This window comes from Urocampus carinirostris, chromosome 12, assembly GCF_059441175.1.
Source record: "Urocampus carinirostris isolate Australia breed hairy pipefish chromosome 12, RoL_Ucar_1.0, whole genome shotgun sequence".
Classification (NCBI taxonomy): Eukaryota; Metazoa; Chordata; class Actinopteri; order Syngnathiformes; family Syngnathidae; genus Urocampus; species Urocampus carinirostris.
Window position 1 is genome coordinate 11905056 of NC_142360.1, and position 25636 is coordinate 11930691.

General features: G+C 40.8%; 1 protein-coding gene across 4 annotated transcripts in view; it reads left to right on the forward strand.

The window, feature by feature from the left end:
• The first annotated feature begins 5239 nt into the window (after positions 1-5239).
• cc2d2a (coiled-coil and C2 domain containing 2A) overlaps positions 5240-25636 on the forward strand; it is a 44095-nt gene continuing 23698 nt past the window's right edge. For 2 of the 4 annotated variants that reach the window (XM_088350554.1, XM_088350555.1), the window contains exons 1-25: positions 5240-5420; positions 5557-5641; positions 8421-8474; positions 8576-8653; positions 8843-8963; positions 9607-9698; positions 9776-9877; positions 10019-10102; positions 10192-10380; positions 11931-12090; positions 13516-13652; positions 13730-13861; positions 13927-14130; positions 14585-14691; positions 14768-14908; positions 17043-17199; positions 17312-17571; positions 19980-20157; positions 20354-20507; positions 22420-22567; positions 22649-22781; positions 23425-23628; positions 23737-23829; positions 24025-24116; positions 24936-25040. In XM_088350554.1, the coding sequence (XP_088206680.1) occupies positions 5407-5420; positions 5557-5641; positions 8421-8474; positions 8576-8653; positions 8843-8963; positions 9607-9698; positions 9776-9877; positions 10019-10102; positions 10192-10380; positions 11931-12090; positions 13516-13652; positions 13730-13861; positions 13927-14130; positions 14585-14691; positions 14768-14908; positions 17043-17199; positions 17312-17571; positions 19980-20157; positions 20354-20507; positions 22420-22567; positions 22649-22781; positions 23425-23628; positions 23737-23829; positions 24025-24116; positions 24936-25040 (3224 nt within the window). In that variant the 5' untranslated portion in view covers positions 5240-5406. Of the gene's footprint in view, positions 5421-5556; positions 5642-8420; positions 8475-8575; positions 8654-8842; positions 8964-9606; positions 9699-9775; positions 9878-10018; positions 10103-10191; positions 10381-11930; positions 12091-13515; positions 13653-13729; positions 13862-13926; positions 14131-14584; positions 14692-14767; positions 14909-17042; positions 17200-17311; positions 17572-19979; positions 20158-20353; positions 20508-22419; positions 22568-22648; positions 22782-23424; positions 23629-23736; positions 23830-24024; positions 24117-24935; positions 25041-25220; positions 25236-25636 lie in introns of all 4 variants that reach the window. The other 2 variants (XM_088350556.1, XM_088350557.1) reach the window with 2 other exon arrangements.

The window sequence follows — 25636 nt, forward strand, 5'->3', positions numbered from 1 at the left end:
TAGGGTTAAATTCTTGAGCAAAATCATATTTTCTAAAAATTACAGATTTATATCTGCATGCTTCAGTGTTTATATGTGCTTACGTAAAAAAGCGTAAAATCTCCTGTAGTCTTTAGTGGACGAGAAAACAAATAGAGTGCTGTTTTGGTTTCGTGTTTCTTTAGATTTTTAGATTTTTTGTTTTTTTATTTTTATCTCGTCCATGTATGTTTGCGTGCGTGTGTTTGTCTGTTCAACATCAGTGAGAGGCTCGCGTTTCTATAGTGACCTGGACACGAAGGATTTGATCGGACGATGTTTCGAAATAATATTGCTCGGACCGTCCTGTACAAGTTACACGAGTGTATTTAATGTGTTGTTATAGTTATGTCACTATCCTCGTGTTAACTACTTCCCCACACTGGACCTAATTTCATTTTTTTTACATACAGTAACATATATATATATATATATATATATATATATATATATATATATATATATATATATATATATATATATATATATATATATATATATATATATATATATATATATATATATATATATATATATATATATATATATTATATATATTGATGCACTACTTTTTTTCTTACCATATGTGATTTAAGTGCAGATTTTCTTCGAAAGCCTCCTGTTATTTATTGTCCAACCGACGATTTAGTGTGCAATTTTATTTTTTCTCACGTGCAGTTTGTGAAGTCTTAATTTAATCGCGTGTGTATGTGTGTGTGGCTACAGAAGAAACTAAATATTTTCTAATTTATACAAAACGTTTGTCCCTAATGTTTGCTCACGGTCACCTGTAAAACTTGATCTGTGTTGTTTTCCCTTTTGTTTTGTTTTCATATAATTGTTGTCATATTTTGTAAAGAAAAAGATCACACTTATGTCACTATTTTTGTAGACAAAAAATATTTGATTTTGATTGTATTTTTCTATTTAAAAGTGGTACTTCTGTCCTCTATCAACCCTCCGGTTACAACAACAATTTTCTTGTTTAACCTAACCTGGAAATTTCACTATCTAAAAGGTTAAACATTTCAAGGCAACACTGAGTCAGTCAAGTTCAGCGCAGTATATACTGTATAAGCCATGTACTGTTGTACCTACTGTTTACACTGGTTGGTCACACCAACATACCCCGTTTTGGCAGTAGGTCGCTAAAAAATCCTTTAAATGGAAGCTTATTAAACTATGTATGTTCCCTGTTGAGATAACACCCAAAAACACCAGCAAACCACTGACAGCAGTTTGATTGGGTGAGCAGTAGAGGTAGGCGGATCTCTGCTCACAGCGAAAGGTTCTCCCTTTGCTCTCTTGCTCAGTATGGTCAGCGCCGTAGATTAATACAATGATATGCTTATCGTTTGCAGTATTCTGTGACATTTTCACGAAAAAACTTGCTTCAAACCATTATTTAGAACAAGAATGACGGTCAAAATGAGTTTCCTAAGTAGCTGTGAAGCAAAGTTGAAGTATATTGTTTTTAGTAATTCTATTGATATGGGACACAGTCGCTGGTATTTTTATTATTATTTCATAGATTTGATCTAATCATCAAATGACACACAATGAAATTAAATGCGCTGACAAATTCGTTTTTGTCTAGAGAGCGGGTTTTGTTGAATGTTGTCTTAAAATATATTGTATGTTTTGGCTCTCTCATTTTTATAAGAATGATTTTGCTTGTATGGCTCTTTTGGTCAAAAAGGTCCCGACCCCTGCACTAAAAGCTAACTGTGGTCATGCTTCGCAGTTTGTTTTGGTGGCCACGTTGACTTGTGCACCTGCCCTGCTGTTTCACTGACAGCTTACACCAGCCTATTACAGTAGCACGCATAGGCGGTCACGCCCACTCAATACACACATACATACAACCTGCCCACATGACAGCAGTTGCTGTCTGCTGTCTGGTGCAGAACACAATGGACAATACTTTGATATATATATGACAAAAAAACCTATTCCATTCAAAATCCGCAAAGCAGTGAACCAGCGATAACTGCAGAGCGACGTAGCGAGGGATTACTGTACTTTTATGTTCAACAATTGCAAGATGTGTACGTTCACATTACACGTAACTATTATTAAAAAAATATTTGAACAGGCAAGTCTTTAGTCAGTATTAATGCAACCAAATATATATGAACCATCACTACAGAGAAATTCACCGTCACATGACTATCGTTGCTGCAAAAGTCTTCTGGATTTGTGTTATGACTCCATTATGCTGTGTCTCCTAGGCGAAGTAGTGCAATGAATTCATCATGATGGACATTCTGAAAACAAATATTAACAGAAAAATCTTAAAAGTTAATAAGTCGACATGCCTTGGGTCAAATTGCACCGGTAACGGAGGGTTGATAATGTACAAAACCTAACTTTATTTACCACAACACAAGCTAATACATACACACTCACACATGCACACACATCCGCAGTTTTTGATATAATTCTTACTTTCCTACACACTCTTGACAGAAGGCAACATGAAGGTTTTGTTCTTCTTCTAGTTTCCGGAAGACACTTGAAACTCTCCCGCTCTGAAACTTGAATTCTTCTTTCTCTTTCTCTCTCTTTAGAATAACACATTATGAAAGGCTGACTAAGCTCGATTCTGTGTTGTGGCGTGCAATACCGTTTCTAATGTTTGTATAAAAAGTAAGACTTAACCGTGTTAAACCTTTTTAAGATGCAGATTTTATTTTTTTCATGGCATATTTTGCGAATTTTTCTGATCCAGTGTCATTTTTTACTGTCCAATGAGGAAGGAAAAAAAGCAAGTAAAACCAGACCCCGTTTTTTCATTGCAACTATTTTTAAATCCAAATATCTTTGTACTGATGTAAATGATTGTAGTTATTTTGGATAGTGTTTTGCTAACATAAAGAGAGACTTTTACATGCATATTTTGACCTGGTTTGTACCTTCTGGATTTTTTTAAGCAACCGTAGCTGAATTCTTGGAATTTTTTAAATGCCATTCGTATGATTTTATATTATTATGTGGAACTGCAAAATATAATAATTGCTAAGATATTTGAATTAAGCTACCTGTTTCTAATTTGATTGATTTCTTAAATCAGAGTTTACATACAACACACAAGTTGATTGAGTTTTTCAGATGGTAACAATTATAACTGAGCGGTAATTTGGTATGCAAAGTGAACATTGCATTTTGTATTTTATTTGGCCTTGTTTTGTATTTATCTGGTGATTGCAGTTGTTTTTGTTGGTTTCAAATCACTTGCTAAATAAAAACCCAACAAGTGTGCTATTTACGGTCAAATTGTGTGTTTTTTTGTACTGTCTGAGTATAGTGATATATTGTCATTAACCTGAACAGGATCAGGACCCAAACGCGTGACGTTTTTCACACAAGCCTTTTATTTTATGGGAAATGGGAAGTCATGCACGTTAGGCAGCAGTCTGGCGTGAAACGATAGGAAGCCAGAGTCCGAGGAGATCGATACAAATTGCTTGAGTAGATATTGGACAGATGGGGTCGATACCAGACAGGACGGGACAGACAGGATTGATAATGAAAAAGGATATCGAAATTAAACCGGACAAACTAGGCGGGAACAAAAACTGGAGAGAATAATAACCAGGACAAAAATAGAACGAAACTGGAAACCGATATTAAACAGGACAAATATAAACGGGAACAATACCGGACAGGAAATACCAACAGGAAACAGGACTGAGTCAAACCCCACATCTTACGGGGCAGAGGTTTGTTGACGGACTGACCAAGGAAGAGTGAGAGCACTGAGCTTAAATAGACGGAAAGCCAATCCGTCGATGAGCCGCAGCTGGCGCCACACGGACAATTCATATGTATTCGTTCATTCTGGAGATTATCCTAACCGTCTAAAATGCAAACCAGTCTTTCACTGTGCCTCACTATTAGTCAAGTCAAGTCACATTTATTTGTATAGCGGCTATAGCCCTCAATCACAAAACTCAATAGGGCTGCACAGACCACCATTACAATATCCCCTGATCTGAAGCCTACATGAGGGCAAGGAAAAACTTGAAAAATCTTGGGATGAGGAAAACTAAATAACCATGAGTCGTTTATACATGTGTTTAATGACACGGGAGTTAAAAGCTGTCAGAACAATACCTGAAGAGAGCAGGATATGTTACATACAAACATAAATACATACCCAAACGCATAATGTTTCACAACAAACTTTATTACGGAAGCTAAGAAGTTAAGTATGGGAAAGCAAGCGCCAGCAATCCGTCAATCGCTGGGCAGGAGGAGCAGGGAGCTCACGGGATCGGAGCGTGGTCGGAAGGCGGGAACGAATTGAGTAGCCGGGACGGGAGATCAGAGCGTGGTCGGTGGGCAAACACGGGTCGAGTAGCCGGGGCAGGAGATTGGAGCGTGGTCGAAGGAAGGAAAAAGTCAGGGAGTCGGAGACGATCGGGAAGCCAGGGGCAGACGAGCCGGATACAGGTAAGGACGGCGACAGCCGGGATGTGGGAGGAAACCGGAGTGCCCGGGGGAAACCCACACAAGCATGGGGAGAACATGCAAACTCCACACATGAGGTTCGATCTCATGACCTCAGAACTGTGCCCCACACGCGCTAACCACTGCGCCACCGGTTTCCTCCCACATTCCAAAAACATGCATGTCATCTTAATTGACCGGTCCAAATCGTCCATAGGTGTGAATGAGCGAGCGGATTGTCTGTCCCTGTGTGCCCTGCGATTGGCTGGCAACCAGTGGAGGGTGTCCCCTTTCCACTGCCCGGAGATAGCTGGGATGGGCTCCAGCGCCCCCGCTACCCTACTGAGGATAAGCGGTGCAGCTAATAAGATGAGATATATATATGATATATATAGATCATATATATATATATATATATATATATATATATATATATATATATTTATTTATTTATTTATTTATTTATTTTTTCCAATAACAGTTTACAAAAAAACTAACACATAGAAAGTTATCGTATAAAATAATAATAATCATAATACTTTCACCAATTTTTTTTATTTATTTTAGATATTCAGGAGCGTCTGGCAGAGACGGCGTCCTTGCGTTACTAGGCACCGTTTCCTTGTGGGAAGGTCAATCCTACATACACCAATTGCAGAGCGGTTTTTCATGACAGACACTTTTAATCAGCCAATGAGCGACTTAAAACTGTCAAACGTCACAGCGTGTCGCACAAACGGGGGATTAGACAAAATCACTACTTTGTTACCGTAATTCCATTCAGAATAGTTTGGGAATAACAATGTATTTTAGGATTACATTTTACCGAACACAACATTTTTTACGAGTACCCTTCACCCATACAATAACTCTGTAGTGCAACAGTTGCGATGTATTAACCCTGATTTCGCGTGAAAGAGAACTATACCTTTCGCAATGGCTTCTCCGAGGTATTGTACAGTAAGAGAGTTAGCATGTTTTTAGCTTTAGCCAATCACGAAACATTTGTAATTCCACGTTAAATTGCAATAATTAGCCACGGGGCTAAGCTAACGCTAATTGTTCTGCATCCCTTTTTTCTCCTAGCGCCATTCGAGATAAACTGCGACAGCAGCGGCGGTCCTTGAAAGAAACTTTGGGGAAACTCAAACACGAAGACGACGATGAGCAGGTCAAAATGAGTCGGAGTACATGTTATCTGAAGCTGTGTGTTTTTAACCATTTTGCCATGGCATGAGACATTGACTAGTGTGCCGAAGGAAAATACCAGATTTTACCTCGACTACCACATTGATCACTATCTTTGCTTTTTTCCCAATGATCATCTAAATAATTAACATTTATCCATATTAGGTGGCAGCAATTTTTTTACATTTATTGTATGCTCATGAAATAGTTCATGGAAATACAATAAACAATGAATGAGGTTAGTGAGGGGCAGCCTGGTGGATGAGTGGTTAACGCGTCCACGTCACAGTTTTGAGGTTGTTAGATCGATCCTTCCTGTGTGGAGTTTGCATGTTCTCCCCTTGCTTGCGTGAGTTACATCGGGGCACTCCGGTTCTCTTTCCACATTCGAAAATCATGCATTTCAGGTTAATATGCTGGTCCAAATTGTCCCTAGGTGTGAGTTGTCTGTCTCTGTGTGCCCTGCAACTGCGTGCAACCAGTTCAAGCTGTCCCCCTGCCCACTGCCAGAAGATGGAGGTGCTCCAGAATCCCCACGACTCTACTGAGGATAATCAGTGCAGAAGATGGATGGATGGAGGTTGATCAAGTCAAGTCATGTTTATTTGTATAGCCCTTAATCACAAGAGCTGTAATGCACCACCGAGGAATGTCAGCGACTTCGACGTGCCCTCGACCTGGCTGTGGCGCCCAGGAGTCGGTGAGGCACCTTTTTTGTGAGTGCAGCGCTGCCCAGGTCTTGTGGACAATGGCCGAACAACTAGGAAAGTTCCCGGACTTGCCAGCAGGAGAGGTCCCTGATGCACAGTACGTGCTTTACGGGGTGAGTCGGTCGAGGAGGCCTCGGAACGACTTTGCCAGGGACTGGCTCACTCTCGCCGCCATCAAGGACGCCATCTGGACCTCCAGAAACCTGCTGGTATGGAGGTGCAGGCAGATCCCCCCCGTGGCTGTGCTCCAAATGGCTGCAGATACCATACAATCTGCGAGCGGCGGGCCTAGGACGCAGCCATAAAGAAGACTCGTCTGCACCCACCCGGAGGGGGGAGCCGGAGCTACACTGTGGGAGTCCCGGCAGCAACGGCCTGGGTTGTGGAACCCAGAAGGGAGAGGACCCACGCAGAAGGGAAAGGACCCACACAGAGGACTGGAAGAATGCTGCTTGGGAGGGTGGGATGGCAGAGCTATGCCCTTGCACAATAGTATTGCCTTTTACACGCTGGTTAACTACTGTTAAAAGAAAATAACTCTGAAATTGTTTAATTGATGTTGAAAATGTCAGGAAAAAATGTTAAAACGTCATATCGTCACGTCATATTGTCAAATATAAAAAAATTGTGAATATGCTTGATGGCTGTGTTTTGCTGCTGTTGGTGTCAGTGGATTTGTTCAGACCGAGGACAATCGACTTTGGCCTGGACGGATCTATTGACACTAACAAAGATGTTATATAATGAAATTGTGAATATGTTTGATTTTCGAGAAGGTTTGTTCAAACCTCACTTTGTGTTTGCTGTTAAAAACGTAATATTGGAATATAATATTGTGAATGTGCTTAATTGCTGTTGAGATTGTCATGATTGTTTTCTGTTTTTAGTGTCAATAAATTTGTTCAAACCAAAAACAAGGAGTCTCAAAGGGCTCCACAGACTATTACAAACTTATTACATCATCCCCTGATCTAAAACCTACACGAGTGCAAAGAAGAAATCAAAAACCTCAGCATGAGAAAAATTAAGAAACATTGAGAAGGAGCTGTTTAAGATTACAATGGCAAACAATGAGTCAAATAAAGTAAAAATCTTGCTCATAATGTTGCTGATTTGATTTATTTTCTTATTTTACAAAAAAAAATGTTTTTCTTTAATTGTAAATTGTATTTTTGGTAATGTTTCTTGAAAGACAAGATACAAAAATTGGAAAACTTGAAAATCAGGTTAAGAAAATATATTAAAATCCCAAACTGTGTGTAGATTATAACCAATCTGAATGACATGTATTACCAACTAAGCCACAGTTAGCACTATTTATAAGAACAACTCTATACTTTGAATTTGATAATTTAAGCTTAAATGATGTGATAAAGATCTTTCAATGCAAATATTCTGCCTTGGCTCAAATAAATTGGAAAAAAACCTGATATAAATTACCACTGCAAAAAAATTGTGTTAATTTTCTGACTTTCTTCGTTATAGGAGGAACATTTATTTTATTTTTTTAAATAATAGCCTTTCCTTCGACTTCTCAATTAAAACAAATGTAAGCTTCTTTTGTTTAATGATAAATTGCATTTTGCTTTTTCTTGCCAAATTTATGTCAGGTTTCATTTTCTGTTTTTGTGTTTCAAGACAGTTTTTCCTTGTAATTGTGAATGATTTTCTTCCATTTTTAGAATCTTTTTTTTTTTTTTTTTTTTTCACAAGTTTGCGATGTATTTGTATTTTTAGTTCCGTAGACATGTTTGCTGTGTTTATGTCAGAATTTCATCCGGAAATGTATCATCCCCCATTTTTAAATGTGTGGTCATCATTTGTAAGCTTTGTGACAGTATATTCTGTTTTTCCCGACTTTTTATTTTATTACGCCTCTATTAACTTGTTAGTTCTGTGGGTCATGGTGTTTGGCATTCGATGAAGCAAAAGAGCCAAACTAAGATAGTTCCACTGAATTTAGTGTAATTTTTGTGTTTACCTCGGACGCCTAAAACACTCAAGCATGCTTGAACGCATCATGTCAAACGTGACCAAACATGTTCTTTCCAGGCTCTGGTTCCGTCTTCTAGATTGAGCCAAGAGTCGCTACAGACACCAATGAAGGTAGGTGAAAAGTACAGTTTCTGTTTTTTTATATTTTCTTGCTTGCAATTTTAGGTATTTCTTTTAGGCTCGCTGACTTTGTATTGTATGTTACTTTGGAGGATCCAAGCAGCGAGGAAGACCCGGGAGAAACTTTGAAACAAAAATTACGGGCTCAAAGACAGATGAGAAGGAAAAAGGTTTGTCTTGTTCTTACTTTTTTTCCTCACCATAATGTCACGCAATCTTCAATAAGGTAGTGACAGTAGATTGTAAAACTCTCCATAAAATTTGTTTTTCTTCTCACAAATAACGTTAACTGTTTTCTAATCATAATTGTGTATGGCAGGATTGACTTAGTGGACTTTTAATTTTTATTTTTCTAACAGCTGTTGGAGCAGATTTCAGCTCAGGAGGTTACTGGTGACGAAGTGGAGGAAGTCCCTAGTGTTCAGCGCCTCAGTGAAGATGACGACTTTTCAAGGAGGACGGCGAACCGCCCATCAGCCAGTAAGTCTTTTTACCTCGACAAGTCCCCAAAAGATGAATTTGGACCGCTGGGAATGAAAAAGGAAAGTTACATAAATAAAGTTATGTAACTTATGGTCTACTAGTGATCCCAAGAGCCAAGAAGAGATCCGCAGGTTCGAGAGCATTCTCCATTCGGGCCCCAGTGCTGTGGAATGCTCTTCACCCTGAGATTCGATCTGCAACCTCAGTGGAACTGTTTAAATCTAGGCTTATAACACACTTGTATTCTATAGCATATGAATAACCTATATTTTATGTTGACAATATCTGTGTATTATTTGTCCTCATGTAGGTTTTAGATCAGGGGATGGTGCCGTAATAGTCAGTGGTTCGCAATAATCTTTGGTCTGTGCAGCCCTTTGAGACTATTTGTGATTAAGGACCATGCAAATAAACATGACCTGACTTGACTTAAACAAGCAAGTACCCATCAAAACTATTACATTTTGTTCAGATATAATTTAAGAAGAGTGTACACCTCAAAGACTATTCTTTTATTTAGAAACAATACAAACATTTTTGAAGTAATCTATAATTCACAAATTGGTAGATTAAGTGACAGTTCTTCATGATGTGCAGTTAAAAAACAAATGTTTTCACCACAATGTTTTTCATTTTCTAGGCCCTGCTTCCAAAGCCTCATCAAGTCGCACTTCTCAGAAGTTCGACCGCTTCGTGACGAGACGTTTGGAGGAGAAGCTGAGAGCAGCCAGGGTGAGTGAGAAAGTCATTTTTGTTTTGTTCAAGATTGGCACGTCTTTGTTGATTTTGTGTCTCGTCATGTGCTTTAGTCGCAAGGCGAGAGCCTACAGCGTCAAGAGGCATCTGCCGTCGATGCCAGTCACCGGCAGAGTCTGCGGGACAGACCGATAATAGTTAGGTCAGACAGAGAGGTGGGTATTTATATAGGGGCAATATTTATTCAAAACAAATACAATTTGATATCTTTAATCAATGATATATAATAATGGATTTTAAGAAAGTACAGTTGTGCACAATATGATTGCGGCTGAAATGCTGCTGCACTACTACAGGCTGATTCGGAAGGTGATTCCAGCACACAGCTAGTTCCTCAAGCCAACAGCACCAGAGTTACGTTCAGAGAAACCACTAAACAAGTAAGACTGAAACTATTCAGTTGGTTTTAAATGTGTCTGTGCATTATGAGTGGGTTATGCAGCTGTTTGCCCACGGGAAATTCAAACAGGTAAACAAGGTGCGTCCAAGCAATGAGGAAGCCTATAACTTCTTCACATTCAACTTTGAGCCGGAGCCTGAGCCAGATCCGGAGGAGGGCACGAGCGGGATCAGTCAAAAGCAGGGGAAAACGAGCGACAGCGGCAGCCAGGACCTTGGAGAGGCTGAAGAAAACAGCCAGGACCAACAACAAGACAACGTAAGATATTTTTGTAGACTTTCTTGTGCTCCAGTTTGCTGCCATTTGAGGGCACGGCGTCAAAAAAAGGATATTCTGGAGGTAACATGCGCAGAATGACAGTATTCCTGTCAGCGAGTGGGATGGTTTGACAAATGACCACATTGGACTTTGTCATCTGGCCAGCCAAACTCAAATGTTAAAAATATGATGATAACATTTATCAAATGTTATGTGTGTATATATATATATATATATATATATATATATATATATATATAGTGGTTAGCGCGTGTGCGGCACAGTTCTGAGGTCGTGAGATCAAACCCCCTGTGTGGAGTTTGCATCTTCTCCCCGTGCTTGCGTGGGTTTCCTCCGGGCACCCCGCTTTCCTCCCACATTCCAAAAACATGCTTGTCAAGTTAATTGGCCGGTCCAAATTGTCCCTGGGAGTTAATGGGAGAATAAGTTGTCTGTCCCTGTGTGCCCTGCGATTGGCGGGCAACCAGTTCAGGGTGTCCCCTGCCCACTGCCTGAAGATAGCTGCGATGGGCTCCAGCGACCCCGCGACCCTACGGAGGATAAGCGGTGCAGATGATGGATGGATATATACATACATATATACAGTGGGACCTGCTACTTCGCGGTTCCACGTTCGCGGGTTCAGAGCTTCGAGGGTCTAAAAAAATAATAATAATAATAATAATAAAATAAAATGATTTTTATTTATTTTTTTAAATCATGTTTTTGTTGATTTTGGGAAAGCGTTTAACAAAGTGTGGCAAGCCGCTTTATGGGCCACCATGCAGATGTACAACATGGGCCAGAAACTAGTTCTGACCTTTGAACAACAGTATGACAATCCCACCAGTGCAGTATTTATCAATGGTACCATTGGAGCGTGGTTTCGAACCACAGTCGATGTGAGACTGGGATGCATTCTCTCTCCAACCTTATTCAACATCTTCCTGGAGCGCATCATGTCTGAAGCTCTGGGGCAACATGAACGTACAGTCAGTATTGGGGGAGACAACATCACTGACATTTGTTTCGCTGCCGGATTGGCAGGAAACTGACACGAACTTAGAGATCTAGTCAATTTCCTGAAAAAATGGATTGACTTACATTATCTTTTATTGCTAAGGTATCAGTTTTGAGACCGTATATTAAGATGGTAAATGGTCTGCATTTATATAGCGCTTTTCAAGTCAATGAAGACCTCCCAAAGTGCTTTGCAATGTGTTTCACACTTACCCATTCACACACACACTCACACACCAATAGGGAGTCAGTCATGCAAGGCGCCTACCTGCTTATTGGGGGCATTAGAGATTCAGTGTCTAGCCCAAGGACATTTCAACATATAACACGGAGGAGCTGGGAATCGAACCTGTGACCTCTTGATCCCAAGATGAGCGCTCTACCTCCTGAGCTAATGAAATCAATATTTTTTTTTCCTCATGGTCTTTTTGCCAATTTTGTGACCCAATGTGATAACCCAAAAAATTCCATAAACCCAACAGTGGACGTTTGGCTTTCATAAGACGTTCTTTTTTATATTTCACCTTCAGAATGAAGAAGTGCCTCTCATGCAAGACCAAGACTGCAACATTTTCTCCATCCAGCAGACGGCCAAAGACTTTGTGGAAGTCAAGAAAGCTGAATATATCGGCCTGCGGGCGCTTGCGAGGCGCCATCGTGCTCTTGTCTATTCTCCCAGTTCACAGACTGGTACGCAGGCCTGCTCTTGTGTATAGTGGTATATTGTCTGTTTAAGTGTGTTAATTAATGTACTCATTGTCTCAAATCTCAGAAAGGCCTCTATATATAGATTTTTTACCCAAAAAAAAAAATTACAATCAACATCATAATTTCCGGACTACAAGATGCAACTTTTTTAAACCGTGCATCTTATGCAGATACGTGGGTAATCTATGCATTTTTTTTAACGGCCGCCCGTGAAACTCGGGCAGAAACGGTAAGAGTGAGGCTGGTGGTGTCGACGAAGAAGTCACAAATGCCAATATACAACACAGAAGAATTTTGTTGCTTTGTACACGAAGAAAAGACCCTCAAAATAACAGATGCAAAAAAAGAAAAGCTTATGATGCAGCTTATAAGTTAGAAGCAATCGAGCTGGCGGATAAAGAAGGAAACGGAACTGGTGCACGTAAACTTCGCATTGATGAATATAATGGTGAGGCGCTAGAAAAAGCAGTGCGAAAAACTGAAGAAATATAATAAGTCCAAAAAAAGCTTTCAGGGGTGACAAAAGTTGGTGGCCTGAACTGGAACACGTTCCATGGTGTTACTGCTGCACACGGGCATATGCGGCTTATAGTCAGGTGCGGCTTATGTATGCACAAAACGTTTTTTTTTTTTTTTTTCCTTCATAAGTGTATTGTGTGTGGCTTATAGTTGGGTGTGTCTTAAGGTCACACAGCCTTTCACGGGCGTATCAAGGCTGAATCACGGACAGAAGTTTCTGCCCGTGAAGCAGACGCGGTGGAAAATGTGCAAAATTGGCTAAACCCGCTGTTTCCCGTGGTATGCCTGCGAAACAGACGCCGGCGACTGTTCCGCATCCTTATCGTGGGTAACAAACGTGCTATGACCGTGCTCCACCCGCGATTACCCACTAAAATTTCGCGTCCTACCCGCGTGTAACCACGACTTGGCCGCGGCCGTAGCACGTCCTAGCACGTTCATACTGCGTCTTTACCTCGTGTGTACCACGTGTGCTTCTCGCGGTTACCCGTGGTCTAAAGTTTTGAGAAGCGCAAAACTTTTTCACGCGGCCAACCGCGTGTAAAGCACTGCTGTATCTCGTCTGTATCGCGATCTCAAAGCGTCCAACAGCGTCTGCTTCACAGGCAGAAATTTCTGGCCGTGATTCAGCCTCGATACGCCCGTGAAAGGCTGTGTGACCGGGCCTTTTGTCTGGAATTTATGGTAATTGCTAATTACTCATTTATACAATAAAAAAATAAACCACCTTAAGGCGACTAACACTGGGATTCAGACTACCAATTCTTTGTATAAATGCCTGTTAACACTTACCAATATTGGAAACTTGTCAAAAAGTTTGAAATCTTTTTCCAATTGTATGAATGTGTTCTTCCCCCAAAACAACTCTTTGACCTTTTTGCGCTGTAGTGCCGATCTCAACCAAACTACCAAATAACATGAAGCCTCGCTACTTGGAGGACGAGGGTCTCTACGTGGGAGAGCGACCCGTTGTGATGCCCTCCAATGAGAACATTCTGGAAAATCGCCTTTTAAAAATGGAGGAAGTAATGTCCCCCAACAAGCCGTAGCGCCGTCTTTCTTCAATTTATCCCCTGAAACCTTTTTCGGGTATTCCTTCCAGGGAACCAAGTGGTTCGGAGACGACGGCAGAATTATTGCCCTGGCAGACCCTATGAAGGAATCCTCCACTAGGCCGCCGCTTTTCCATATGGAAGATGACCTGGACCCCGCCCTGCAGACAGTTTACAGGAAGGTCAGCTGTAGTTTTTTTAATGTTGTTTTTTGTCAAATCTAACATGTCTTGTTCTAAGTCTTCAGGCCCTCAAGCGTGTCCATCAGTTCATGGGCACCGCTGCGGGCACTGAGGCGGGCTACCAACTGGACGTGGACGTGTCCGGACTCATCTTCTCTCATCACCCGCTCTTCAGTCGCGAGCACGTGCTTGCATCACGCCTGGCTCAGCTTTTTGACCAGTACCTTACCCGGCAGCGCAACAATCTTGCGGAGCACCTCACCGACAAGGTTTTATTTTGTTCCAATTATTTGGTGAATATTTTGTCAATTAAATAAATAATCTGTTAGAATAAAAATATTTCATTTTTGATACTCTAATTCTCAAACTGATATTTTTTTTGCATTTTTTTGCGGTGTGAAGCTTCCTCCTGCTCTTTGCAAATGAGCCTAACCTCAGCTTTGACTTGCAGCAGCCCTAGCGAGTATGTCTCCTGCAAGCCATTGCAGCTCAATTTGCCCCTAAAGCCTTCTGATACACGTGTGACGATACGGATACCAGATCCAAAATAACTGGGGAAAAACGTTTTCTTTTTTTTTTTTCAATAATAACGAAGGGGGAAAAAAGCTTGTTCCAAAATTTTGAGTAGGCCTGTTTTGTTCACATTCACATAGTAATGGTGGTGTGTTCTTGTTTATTGTTAAAATGAACAATTGAAATTGAACCTGTGGATGTGTCCCGCAGTTGAATGGGCTGAGGAACACAATGAGAAACATGCTGGAGATCCACAGTGAGCAGAATCTCTCGCAGGCCATGCAGCAGAGGATCGTGGAGTATAGCTTGGAGGTCAAGTAAGTGCTTCCTATCAGACATGACTACACGTTCCCAAGCAATTTTCTTACAGCGTCTTTCCTCATGTTGCCGCAGAAACACGCGGCAACTGCGGGACGGTGAGCAGGAGAAGGACAGGACTCTGCTGAAGAACATGATTAAAGTGTGGAAGGAGCTCAAGGCCCTCAGGGAATTTCAGAGGTTCACCAACACGCCTCACAAGCTCTTTCTGAGACGGTACATAATTTTTACCATTTGCAATATACTGACCATTTGCAATATATTGATGCAACCTGGACAAATCACCAGTGATTTTAACTGGGGTCACAGAGTGATTCGGATCTTTTAGACTTAAAATTTCACCCAGGCAACCCAGCTGGGGTTGATCAGACCCCAACTTGTGTCCAGGTAGTCCTACCTCACCCATGTTTCACCTTTTCTTAGCCATAATCTCCTTGAGGCAAACTCTGCTGCCTCTGTGACATCCTTGATAGGCTTTCGCTTGTTGGCCCCTGTGATGAAAATGTTGTAAGCCCTGCAGAGAGACTGGCCAGTGAACCCGCTGCATTCCACCTTTTTTTCTACCTATTCCTCTGGCACTCCTCCATCTCCTGAGCATATTCCCCTTGATAAGGTCCTCCCATGGTACAGTAAATTCTAGGAGAACGATCTTCTTGGAGGCCTCTGAAATGAGTACAACGTCAGCTTGCAGTATGTGGTAGGATTGATTCTGAGAATTTCTGATGGTGGCTTCTCCCCAGCCCGGAAGAAAGTGATTGAGTTCTTCATTGGGCGGAGACACCTGCACAGCTGAGGGTCTTTACTTTGCCTCTCAGGACCTGGTCGTGGCACCACGGGTAGCGCCCCTTACCCAGGGCCTTTGCATAGCAGCTGAGGATATGCTCCAGAGTCCCCCTTTTTGAGCATAGGTTAAAAGCTAGTGACCACGAACCCCAGCTGAACAGCTTGAATGGGCTCTGTAGTGCATTCTATACGGCCTGGATCAAGAATCGTATTCAATGAGGCTCAGCTTCCCACAACTCTACCCCAAGGGACTATGATGTTCACTGTATGCTCCAACCTTGTCCAGGCTCCATGCTGTCGCATTTCAACCGTCCTGCTGGCCCGCTACTCCTCTACTGCTGCCCGCACCTCTTGTTGCACCGGTAAAATTTGGAACTTCCCCTTCGCCTTGTTGTTGTTAGATGTTGTGCTGCTACCCAGGCAAACTCTGCCGTGAGTCACTGTCCCCACCAGTCCTCTGGACCCTGTGACTCTCTGTATTGAAGCACCTCCCCGGCACGGCTCACCTTAAACTCTTTATTCGGGCTGCTGATGGGGAGCTCCAGCTTGTGGTTATTGCCATACAGGACAATGCTATTCAGGCTTTGAGGTAGGCCAAGCCATTTCCGTAGAAACAAGCTGACTCTCATCTCAAAACCCTTGATGGTAGAGATTGGAACCTCATAGATCAAAAGGGGCCAGGGGATCTGTGGGAGGATGCAGTGTTGATAGATCCATTCCTTGAACCTGCCAGGTAGGCCTGACTTGTCAACTGCGGCTACCCACGCCTCAACTCATTTTTAGAAATAGACTGATCTTAAAGGTGGAGTGTATCAATTGAAGTGTCCTTAAAAAAGTTGAAATTTAAATAATTCCTATATTAAGTTTGTGTTAACAATGCCCAATTGAGTTCCAAGAGCCCGTTTGCTTTACTGTTCACCACACCTATTTACCTTCATCTTTCTTTTAGCAAAGCTGTTGGGGCGGAACACATTAGGTGTGAGGAATGGGGTTGAGGAAAGTGCTGGAGAGTGCCGTCATGCTCGTCCCTGCGGGGTCTTTTTTCTTGTTCATGGTGCATGATAATGGTGACAGTAATAAGAGGCCTTCTTCAAGCTTAATCCAAACACCAACCCAAACCCGAAGAAAGGTGAGGAAAAATAGTTTATTCCAGAGTGCCTAAGTACTGCACGTGCATCATGAATGAGCCTACAGAGGCTGCAATGATAATACAAGCCAGAAAATAGCAGGAGTGAGTAAAAAAGTTTAGAATTCCTTGCAGTTACTTTAATTGTCCGGATTATTGGCGCCTAATAAAATCGCCTAATACGGCAAGACCTAGAGTACATTCAACTTTTCTTTTTTTCACTTATATCGTTTTTTTAAATTCTTTGCAATCCCCTTTTTAATTGTGGTATACAAAAAACCCTAAAAGGTATCAATATCTAATGTTTATATTATTTCTTCTAATAATTAGTTAATGGTGTCATTCGCTGTACATGCACAGCATTTCTCCCATTTCTTGGCATGTTTAATTGACACAACCCGCCAGTAAGAATGCCTGTATATTTTTATGCATGGACCCCAGGGAGAACTCGGACCGCCAGTCAGATGAGCGCGAGTATGAGAAGGACATTTTGTCCGAAGTTTGGGAGTTGGAGGCCGAGGCTGAAGTAGACTACCAAAGGAATCAGATCGAGTACAAGAAGCAGCTAGACAAATGGAAGGCCTGGAGAAAGAAACAGGTGACCCAACACTTCTTCCATGTCATATTTTGTGTAGTATTGCTGTTTTTTTTCTTGTAACCGCGTTTCAAGCTGCCAGTGTTTCAAAACGATGTTACAATCTTCTCGCCAGAAATCGAAGAAGAAGCGTAAAAAGAAGAAAGGCCAAGCTCAGGATGATACGGAAGAAGAAGAGCAGGAGGGGAGCTACGACGAGGGTCCCTCTGACGAAGGGCCACCTAAGCCGGTGCCCCCAGAAAAACCTGATCTTGAGGCCATCGAAGAGCAAGTCCGCGAGAAAGCGGCCCGGATACGCCGCAGGCCCGGCGAAGCCATACTTTTCCCCGAGCTTACGGCGTCTGGAAAGGTCTCTGAGGTTGACCGCTGCCCAAGGTACGGGGAGTTGGGGTAGTTCCGATGTGAAAAGAATAGCATTAAACCCCCGCGCATACCTGGTGCCATCCATTCCCCGCCACTGGCAAAAGGCACTTTGCCTTTAATGCCAGGATTGGGGCCACTGTTTGGAGGAAAACGGCACGGTGCAGATGGCGTTGGGTATCAAACATGTTTGATAAATTTAGCAATTGGTTGCCATATTCCTTATGTGTCCCTCGGCACTGAGGAATACGGAGAGCTTCCTTATCCCAGAACTCATGCGCTCTAAATACAAAACTGTGGTGACATCTTAAAGCATTTAAGATGCCACTCTGGAGCCGATATAAGACTGTTTTTGCCCGCATTAATCATATCATACATAACAGGAGCTTTGATGGTACTATATTCATTATTGACCACGTACTTTCAATATTTCAACTTTTTCACCCAAAAATTTAAGACTTCTATTTATCCATACGAATTGAACAGCAGTGAAAGTTATCTATGAAAAAACACTTTACTCATCTTTCCAGTACACCGGTGTCAATATCAGGTTGCTGAAGATTCCTTTAATTTTCAATGAACGATAACAAGTGAATGCAAATTCGTCTATTAGCGCGGACACAACAAATGACAACAACACAAAAAGACATGTCTGTGTTTCAATCTGGCAGTACACCCAAAAGTACGGTGTTTTTGGCACTGTTGTCTAGAAATATGCACCTCAAATTTTACGTGGTGCAGTAGTAAAAATATATTTTTCTTTATAATGGCCACCTTGATTGATTACATACCTTAAAGAAAGTCGGAGCTGAACTGAAAATAGTGCTCTCGTAAACGGCGTTGTGCGCATTAGAACGCCGCTGTTGAAGAGAAATGTACATCAATTTGTTCATTTCTATGGCTGTTTAAGTCTGTGGATTAAAAACAAAATTAAGTTTAAATTTCAGCACACAGCTTTTATTCAGATGCACTCTGTAGCTTGGATACATGTCAAATTTGACTGAATGAACCACCAACTAAAAGGGCCACAAAACCTAGGGTCCAGGTGAGGTTTGGCCAAATGGTGTTTTCTGCAAAAAGCTTCCGCTCTTCTTAAAAAAGACATTATTTTATATTTGTCCACTAGATGTAGCTAAAATGTGCACTGCGACCAAAACTGTGCCACTACTTGTACTGCTAGAAAGACTACGGAGACTGAAAGTGAGCAAAAACCACCACTTCCAATATTTACCCAGCCTTTCACAAAGAAAGACAAAAAGAAGGAAAAAATATTTTTTTGTAAAATTGAATAAAACATCGTGAAAAAACGAGAATAAAAATAAGAGTAGGAAAATAGAAAACAATGATGTAAAAGGGAGGAAAAGGGTAAAAAAGAAAAAAAATTAAAGAAAAATATAAAAAAAAATGCAGTTTTCTCTTTTTTTCTTTTATTATTTTTTAAGTGTGAAGCACATTGGAAAGCGCTTTGGGAGGTTTTCATTCACTTGAAAAGCGCTATATAAATGCAGACTATTTACCATTTTTGGCCTTTTCATTTTTCATTTATTTATTTTGTGTTTTGGTCACTTTGAGTCTCCGTATTTTGTTTTCTTCCATTGTGCTTTTAGCACTCGTTTTCGGTGGCACAAGAGAATTCACCAACATCTAGTGGGCAAATACACACTGACCCTTTAACGCTCATGTTAAGGTAGGGGCCTCAAAATATCCTGTCTGCAAGTTGGGGTCCAGGTCATCTTCCATATTGAAAAGCAGTGACCTGATGGGATGTGCCAAGGCGATAATACTGCCGTTGTCTCCGAACAACTTGGTTGCCTGGACGGAACACCCGAAAATCGTGTCAGAACGAAAAACTGAAGAAAGATACTCATTTTTGGGGACATCACTTCCTTAACTAAACAGCAGTTGAAATTATTCATCAAAAACGCTGCAGTTCTTTTTTCGTATCATTGGAGGCATTGTCAGGTCGCTCGAGTTTCCTGTAATCCTCGAGGAACGATGATAAGTGACTGCAATACTGTCCATTACTGTGGAAACCACAAATGATATCAAAACACCACAGACAACTTTTCACGTCTGTCTTTCGATATGGAACTATTCTCCACTGTACAGCTGCCCTGGCGCTGTGGTCTAGAACTATAGGGCTCACATTTTATGTGACGCATCCTTCCTTCATGTTGTCTTTCGGCGCAGTAGTAAAGATGTGCTCATCTTTGTAATCATTATCTAAATCTGTGGTCACTATTTTGAATGGTCACGTGATCCGAAAACACGTAACCAAGAAAACTTGGAAACGGACTCAGGTGTGTCGGGGCACGGCACCGTTGCCGTTCTGCAGCCAGAAGCTTCCATGCTAAATTTCCCAAGCGGTTGGCGCCAGGTGTGTGTGTTAGGATTTACACATGTTTTGTTTCCTGTTTCGCCAGGGGCGAAGTGGCTCGACGAGAGGATGTCGCCAGACGCTCCATCTTCATCAAAATCCTCTACAATGACAAAGAGGTGTCACAGACTCACAGCCGCATCCTTACATCTGACTTCAGAGTGCACTTTGGGCAGATTTTCAACCTGAAGATTGTCAACTGTCCACGCAGCATCACCTTACAGGTGCTATTTGCCTCATCTGCACCAGAACGAGTTTATAATGCCTGTCGCGGAAATATTTAAATATTTTAAATGAAATGTTTTTACCCGTTTTCCTACCTCTTCTGAAAAAAAAAACAATTGTCCATCTGATGTCAGTTCCTCACTTATCAGTTTTACTGGAGTCATGATTTTCTTTCTGTGTGTTTGTGCTATGCAGCTCTTTGAAGAGTTTGGCTCATCCTACTCGATCCTGGCACAAGTCTATGTCCCCGTGCCGCATTCCTCGGTGTTGCCGGCAAACTCCGTCATCGAAGAATTTGAGTTCAGTAGCAACCAGAGGGTGATGTTTGATCACGAGGGTGTGGGCAGTGGTAAGTGTCTGTCAGTGTGTGTGTTTTTACCCATGAATTTTAAAAAGACTCATTGCAAAAATTATTTTGCAGTAATTAAAGTTGATCATTTTGTTCAGTATTTTTCCTATTTTAAAATGTTTCTAACTTGTTTTTGTAGTATATTTAATGTATCTAACGTTATTTGAATTGAATTATTTCTATGATTTAAATCAGGGGTGTCAAACTCATTTTAAATCGGGGGCCACACGATAGAACAAACATTCTGTCGGTAGTAGATTAAAGCGAAAGAAAAAGAGAGATAAAGAAATAAGAGAAAGAGGGAGGGAAAAGGAGAGAGGGCGGGACAAAGAAAGAAAAAGAGAGAGAAGGGAGAGAGCGTGAGAAAAAAAAGAGAAAAAGTCGTGAGAAAGGGGGAAAGGGTAGAGGAAGAAAGAAATCCAAAGAGAAATAGAAAGAAAGAAGGAGAGAAAAGAGAAAAGAAAGCGCGAAGGGTCTGAAGCGAGAAAGAGAAAAGGAAAAAAGGAAGTTAGAACAAAAGAGGTTAAAAGACACAGAGAGAGAAAGAGACAAAGAGCAACAAAGGAAGAGGAAAAAGAGACACAGAGGGTGAAAGAGAGAGTGGATGAAAAGGGGTGGAAAAGAAAGAGAGAGAGAGAAATAATACAAGTACAGTGTCTTTGTTTCGAGGCACCTGCCTTTGACAACATCAAGTTGACATATTTCAACCTGCAGCTTGTTTTTCTCTTACGCTTCTCTGAGTGTTCTCTATCGGGCCGGATTCAACCCCATAGCGGGCCTGATCTGGCCCGCGGGCCGCCTGTTTGACACCTGTGATTTAAATAATAAATCATGAAAATTATACTTGAAAAAAATTCTACTTTTTTCCTCGCCTCATCCCCAATTAATCAGGGGCCGGCTCACATTTGTGAGATTGTGCACAGAAAATGATGCGACAATAGTTCTACTCCACCGATGTGTCGCAATACTTGACGTCAGGAGTCATTAGGGGACCAAACCCCCCAACTCAAACCCCAACCCCTAATGCCAAGTGCCAAGCAGGGAGGCAATGGGTACCAATGTGGAAGTTTTGGGTATGACTTGCGACCTCCCGGACTGGCGCCCTACCCCAAGGCCACCGTGCTGGTTTTTACCTGGAAAAAATATTTTACCTATTTTACTGCATTTTCAACTCAACATTTAGCTGTGGAGCAGCGTATTTTGGTCATATTTTCAATAATCAAACACAATACTTTTATTGTTTGTTTTTTGTCAGATGATTTAGTTTATCTTTATTTTTAATAGGGGCATTGTTGCATTAAGTGCCTTTTAGTGCTAAAAAACACCCATTTATTAAAAAAAACAATATTGATTTGAATAATAAGGAAAAATAGATGAACTATCATACGAATGTGCATTTATTTAAATACTCGTTTGGTTACTTCTTGTCTTTGTAGTTTGTAATCTACCTTGTGCTTTGTATCACCCGTTTTTGGTTGTTTTAGTGAAATCTAGTGGTCAAATATTACAGTGTCCTTTTAAAGGTTAAATGTTATATGCAGATATACAGGTCTTTAAAAACAATATTTGATTCATTTATTTATTAAGAGACTGAGAGATTTGTCTAATTAGAAGTGGTATCAAACATTCATGATGGAAAAAAAACAATGCTATTGTAAATGGTTAGGTATCGTCAGATTGGTAAGAGCAAAAAAAGTCAAGTTAGATAATTTTTTTAACTGAAATAATCTTTTCAAAAATGTTTCTTTTTACAGAATTTTCTCTTATAAAGCAATATTTTGCACTTGTTTTTGGTTGCACAAGAAAATACAGTGACACCTCGTCATATATTAGAGGTTGTCCCTTTAAAATCAATATTTTTTGTTCATATTGTTATTGTTACTGCATTTTGAGTACATTTCCCAATGCACAGATGTTCCCCTTTCCTTCACGGCGGATGGCAGCGACAACATGATCCTCCTGACTTCCGGCAAGGTGTCATGTAGCGTTTGCTGGGGTGTCGGAGAGGACGGCGTCCCCCTGGCACCGCCAATGTCTCAGCATCCCGCTGCCCTACACGGGTTAGGAAGCTGTGGTCGAACATTTTGAGAATTTAGACTGCAACTCTAATCGTACATGTTAATGCATTTATTTTTTCTCAGCAACGTTGCTCGCTTGGACGCCATCTCTCATATTGGATCGTCTGGCGATGTAAAAAAGATCAGCGAGTGGGCCTCGCAGGCACGACTGGATCCCAACGATCCCAAAAATGCCTCCATTATGCAGCTGCTCAAGGTAGCTTTACTGCAAGTTGTTTATGTTACGTGTTTCCAGACTATTTCGTAACTATTCAAGATTGAGACTATTGGAGTGATTACAAAAATGAGCACTAATTCACTACTTCACTAAAAGAAATCCCAATCGAGGGCTGCTAGATTACTGCACAGACATGGTTCTTGTGTTTGTCCTTGTTGGGTGCCGCAGTAATGGACTAAATTGCATTAGCTTGTCATCATTTCTGGATTAAAGGAAACTCCAGCGGCCTGGCGATAAATCCGATGATACGAAAAGAGAACAAAAGCCTTTTTGATAGATAATTTCCACTGCTGTTCAATTCGGATGTATAAATTGAGGTCTAGATTTGTGGGTGAAAAAGTTGAAATATTGTGAGTAAAGTAGTGTCAAACCAGATATTGCTCCCGTTATATATTATATGAATAATGTCAAAAACCTCAACTAGTCTCTCCTCTAGAAGGGTGTCATAAATGTTTTCAGACGTCACTGCAGTGTTTTGTATGAAGAGCGCATGTGTCGTGGAATAATTTGAGGTTCCATTTTCTCTGATCCTCTGCACACTTGAGGAATTTGGCGATATAAAGGAATGCATCACCATATATTCTTTCTATTTTGTCACATTTGTTTCATTTGTTTTTGTCAGGTCGCGAGCAGCGGCGAGGTGACAGTTCCCGATTACTTTCGTCTGGAGCAGCTGCAGGAAGAGTTCAACTTTGCCAGCGACGAAGACCTGGCACAGTCTCGGCGCTTTCGTCTACTGGCCCTCCGCAACCAGGAAGTGCCTGAGTTTCGCAACTACAAGTGCGTGCCCTCTCGTGAGAGGGAAGTCACGGATAAAGTGTTTGCGGTAATTTGCAGCCACTCAACTTATGTCATTAAGAAATACTCTTTTATACATGTTCTTTTAGTAACGTGGGACATTTCAATCAAACTCTGTTAATTTTTCCCCTAACAGGATTACGAGAAGAGACTAAAGGAAGGCGAAATAATTGACACTAAAGATCATTTGGATTCCCACAGAGCCTTGGTGGCTAAATACCTCCAGAAGGTGATTGAGCAAAACCTTTCACTAAAGATATAGAATTTTGGGATATGTTTGTTAACTAGAATCTTGTCAAATGATTTTTTTAAATTTTCGGGAGTTGTAAATCCGTATAAATTAAGTGTATTTAATTTACTTTTATCACCAATTGTATTATGTGTTCTGCAACAATAAAAACTGGGCTCAAATTTCTCCTTGCAGATTCGTGAAGCGGTCATCCACCGGTTCCTCCTAGCCAGCCATCACTTCATGCTCTCCGACATGGTCATCGAAGAAGAGATGCCAATTTTTGGGTAACTCAATCCAAAGTTGCAAAATCCCATTACGTGTATATCATTTTGGTTCATTTCAGGCATTGACCTTTTCATAATGATTAGAAACAAAGGGTACTTCCAAGGTCACAGAAAAAAAGGATCAGCTTTAAATATATATTTTTCCTCATAGCTAGCAATTGATAATAGTTTGGGAAAATGGATGGGTAAATGAATTTTGATACCAGACAATAATAAATAAATACTAAAAAAAGCAATAAAACACACTAAATCACAATGAAATGGGATGTGGTCTTTTTCAATCACAATCAAGACACTGCTGATTGACTGAACAGAAAAATAAAATTTGGTGAGGGGGGAGCCTTAGGCAACCACACTTGTGTTTATTTTGTTTTATGCGCATATAAGCCAAACCCCTGATTTCATTATTGTATTTTATACTTCTAAATCCGGCTTATATGTCTGAAGAAAGTTGAAAGGTTGCTTTTTGTATTAATTTCAACTTAACCAACAAAGAAAATAAAATCTCAAAATTCTGGTACTGGTTAGCCCCAAGGAAACAATAAGTAGCTTATACCTATACTGTTAGAAAAATAGTTGGAACTTAAACGTAGATATTCTATGTACTGTTTACATAATGAATATACTATGTAGTTGTAAATGAGTGCTGTTACCATGTAGCATCATCGTGAAAAGGTCTATTTTTGGGTCCGTCTTTCAATGCATGCTGCATGTCCTTGTCTAGAAAGCACTAATTTAATTTTCTGTGTTGTATTTCCTGTGCATGTTTGTTGTATTTGTGTAACAAAAATGACAACAAACGACACACAAAATGCGAAGGAGCGCACATATTCAAAGAGTGCCAGATCGTCACCTTCGAGATGGCACTGAGTTTTTAGAGCTGAGGACTACAGAGCACATGACTTTCAGGGCAGATTTGCTGATGTGAGTACGAGTTGTGAGCGTCTACGTCTTGAAGTCTTAATAACTGGATCTTAAAGCTTTTTATTCAGGAAACAGTCAAGGAAGAGTTTGCAGGTTGTCAGGGTTTGCTGCTTTATTTTTGATTATGATTTTATTCTACTTTACTTACCTTTGTTTTCTATTTCTATGCATGATTAACAGTGGTGCGGGTCCAGGGTATGTTCGCTTCTTAAACCCTCCCTAATGCCCCAACCTCAGATTTTACCTTTATTTTGAACTTGCAAGCCAACCCAGTTGTAGCAACAGATTTTGTCCATTGATCACTCCCGCCCTGCCTTTGCTTTAATGTTTTCTCCAGTCTAGCTCCCACTTTTTACCCCCAATTTTTCCTTTTTGAATCTGTTAATGATTTAAAGCCAACTGAGTACTCCAAATAGATCTTATTTTCTAAATGGAAAGTCCTGGCGGGTGTGATGAATGCTAGCATGTAAAGACCTGTTCTCAAACATCTGTCAAATTAGTCCCAGATTAATGTAACACACATCTTTTTTATGTTTAGAAACAAGTGTTTCCTTTAGTTGGTCGCTTTTTGTCTGAGACACCCCTGATGTAGATGA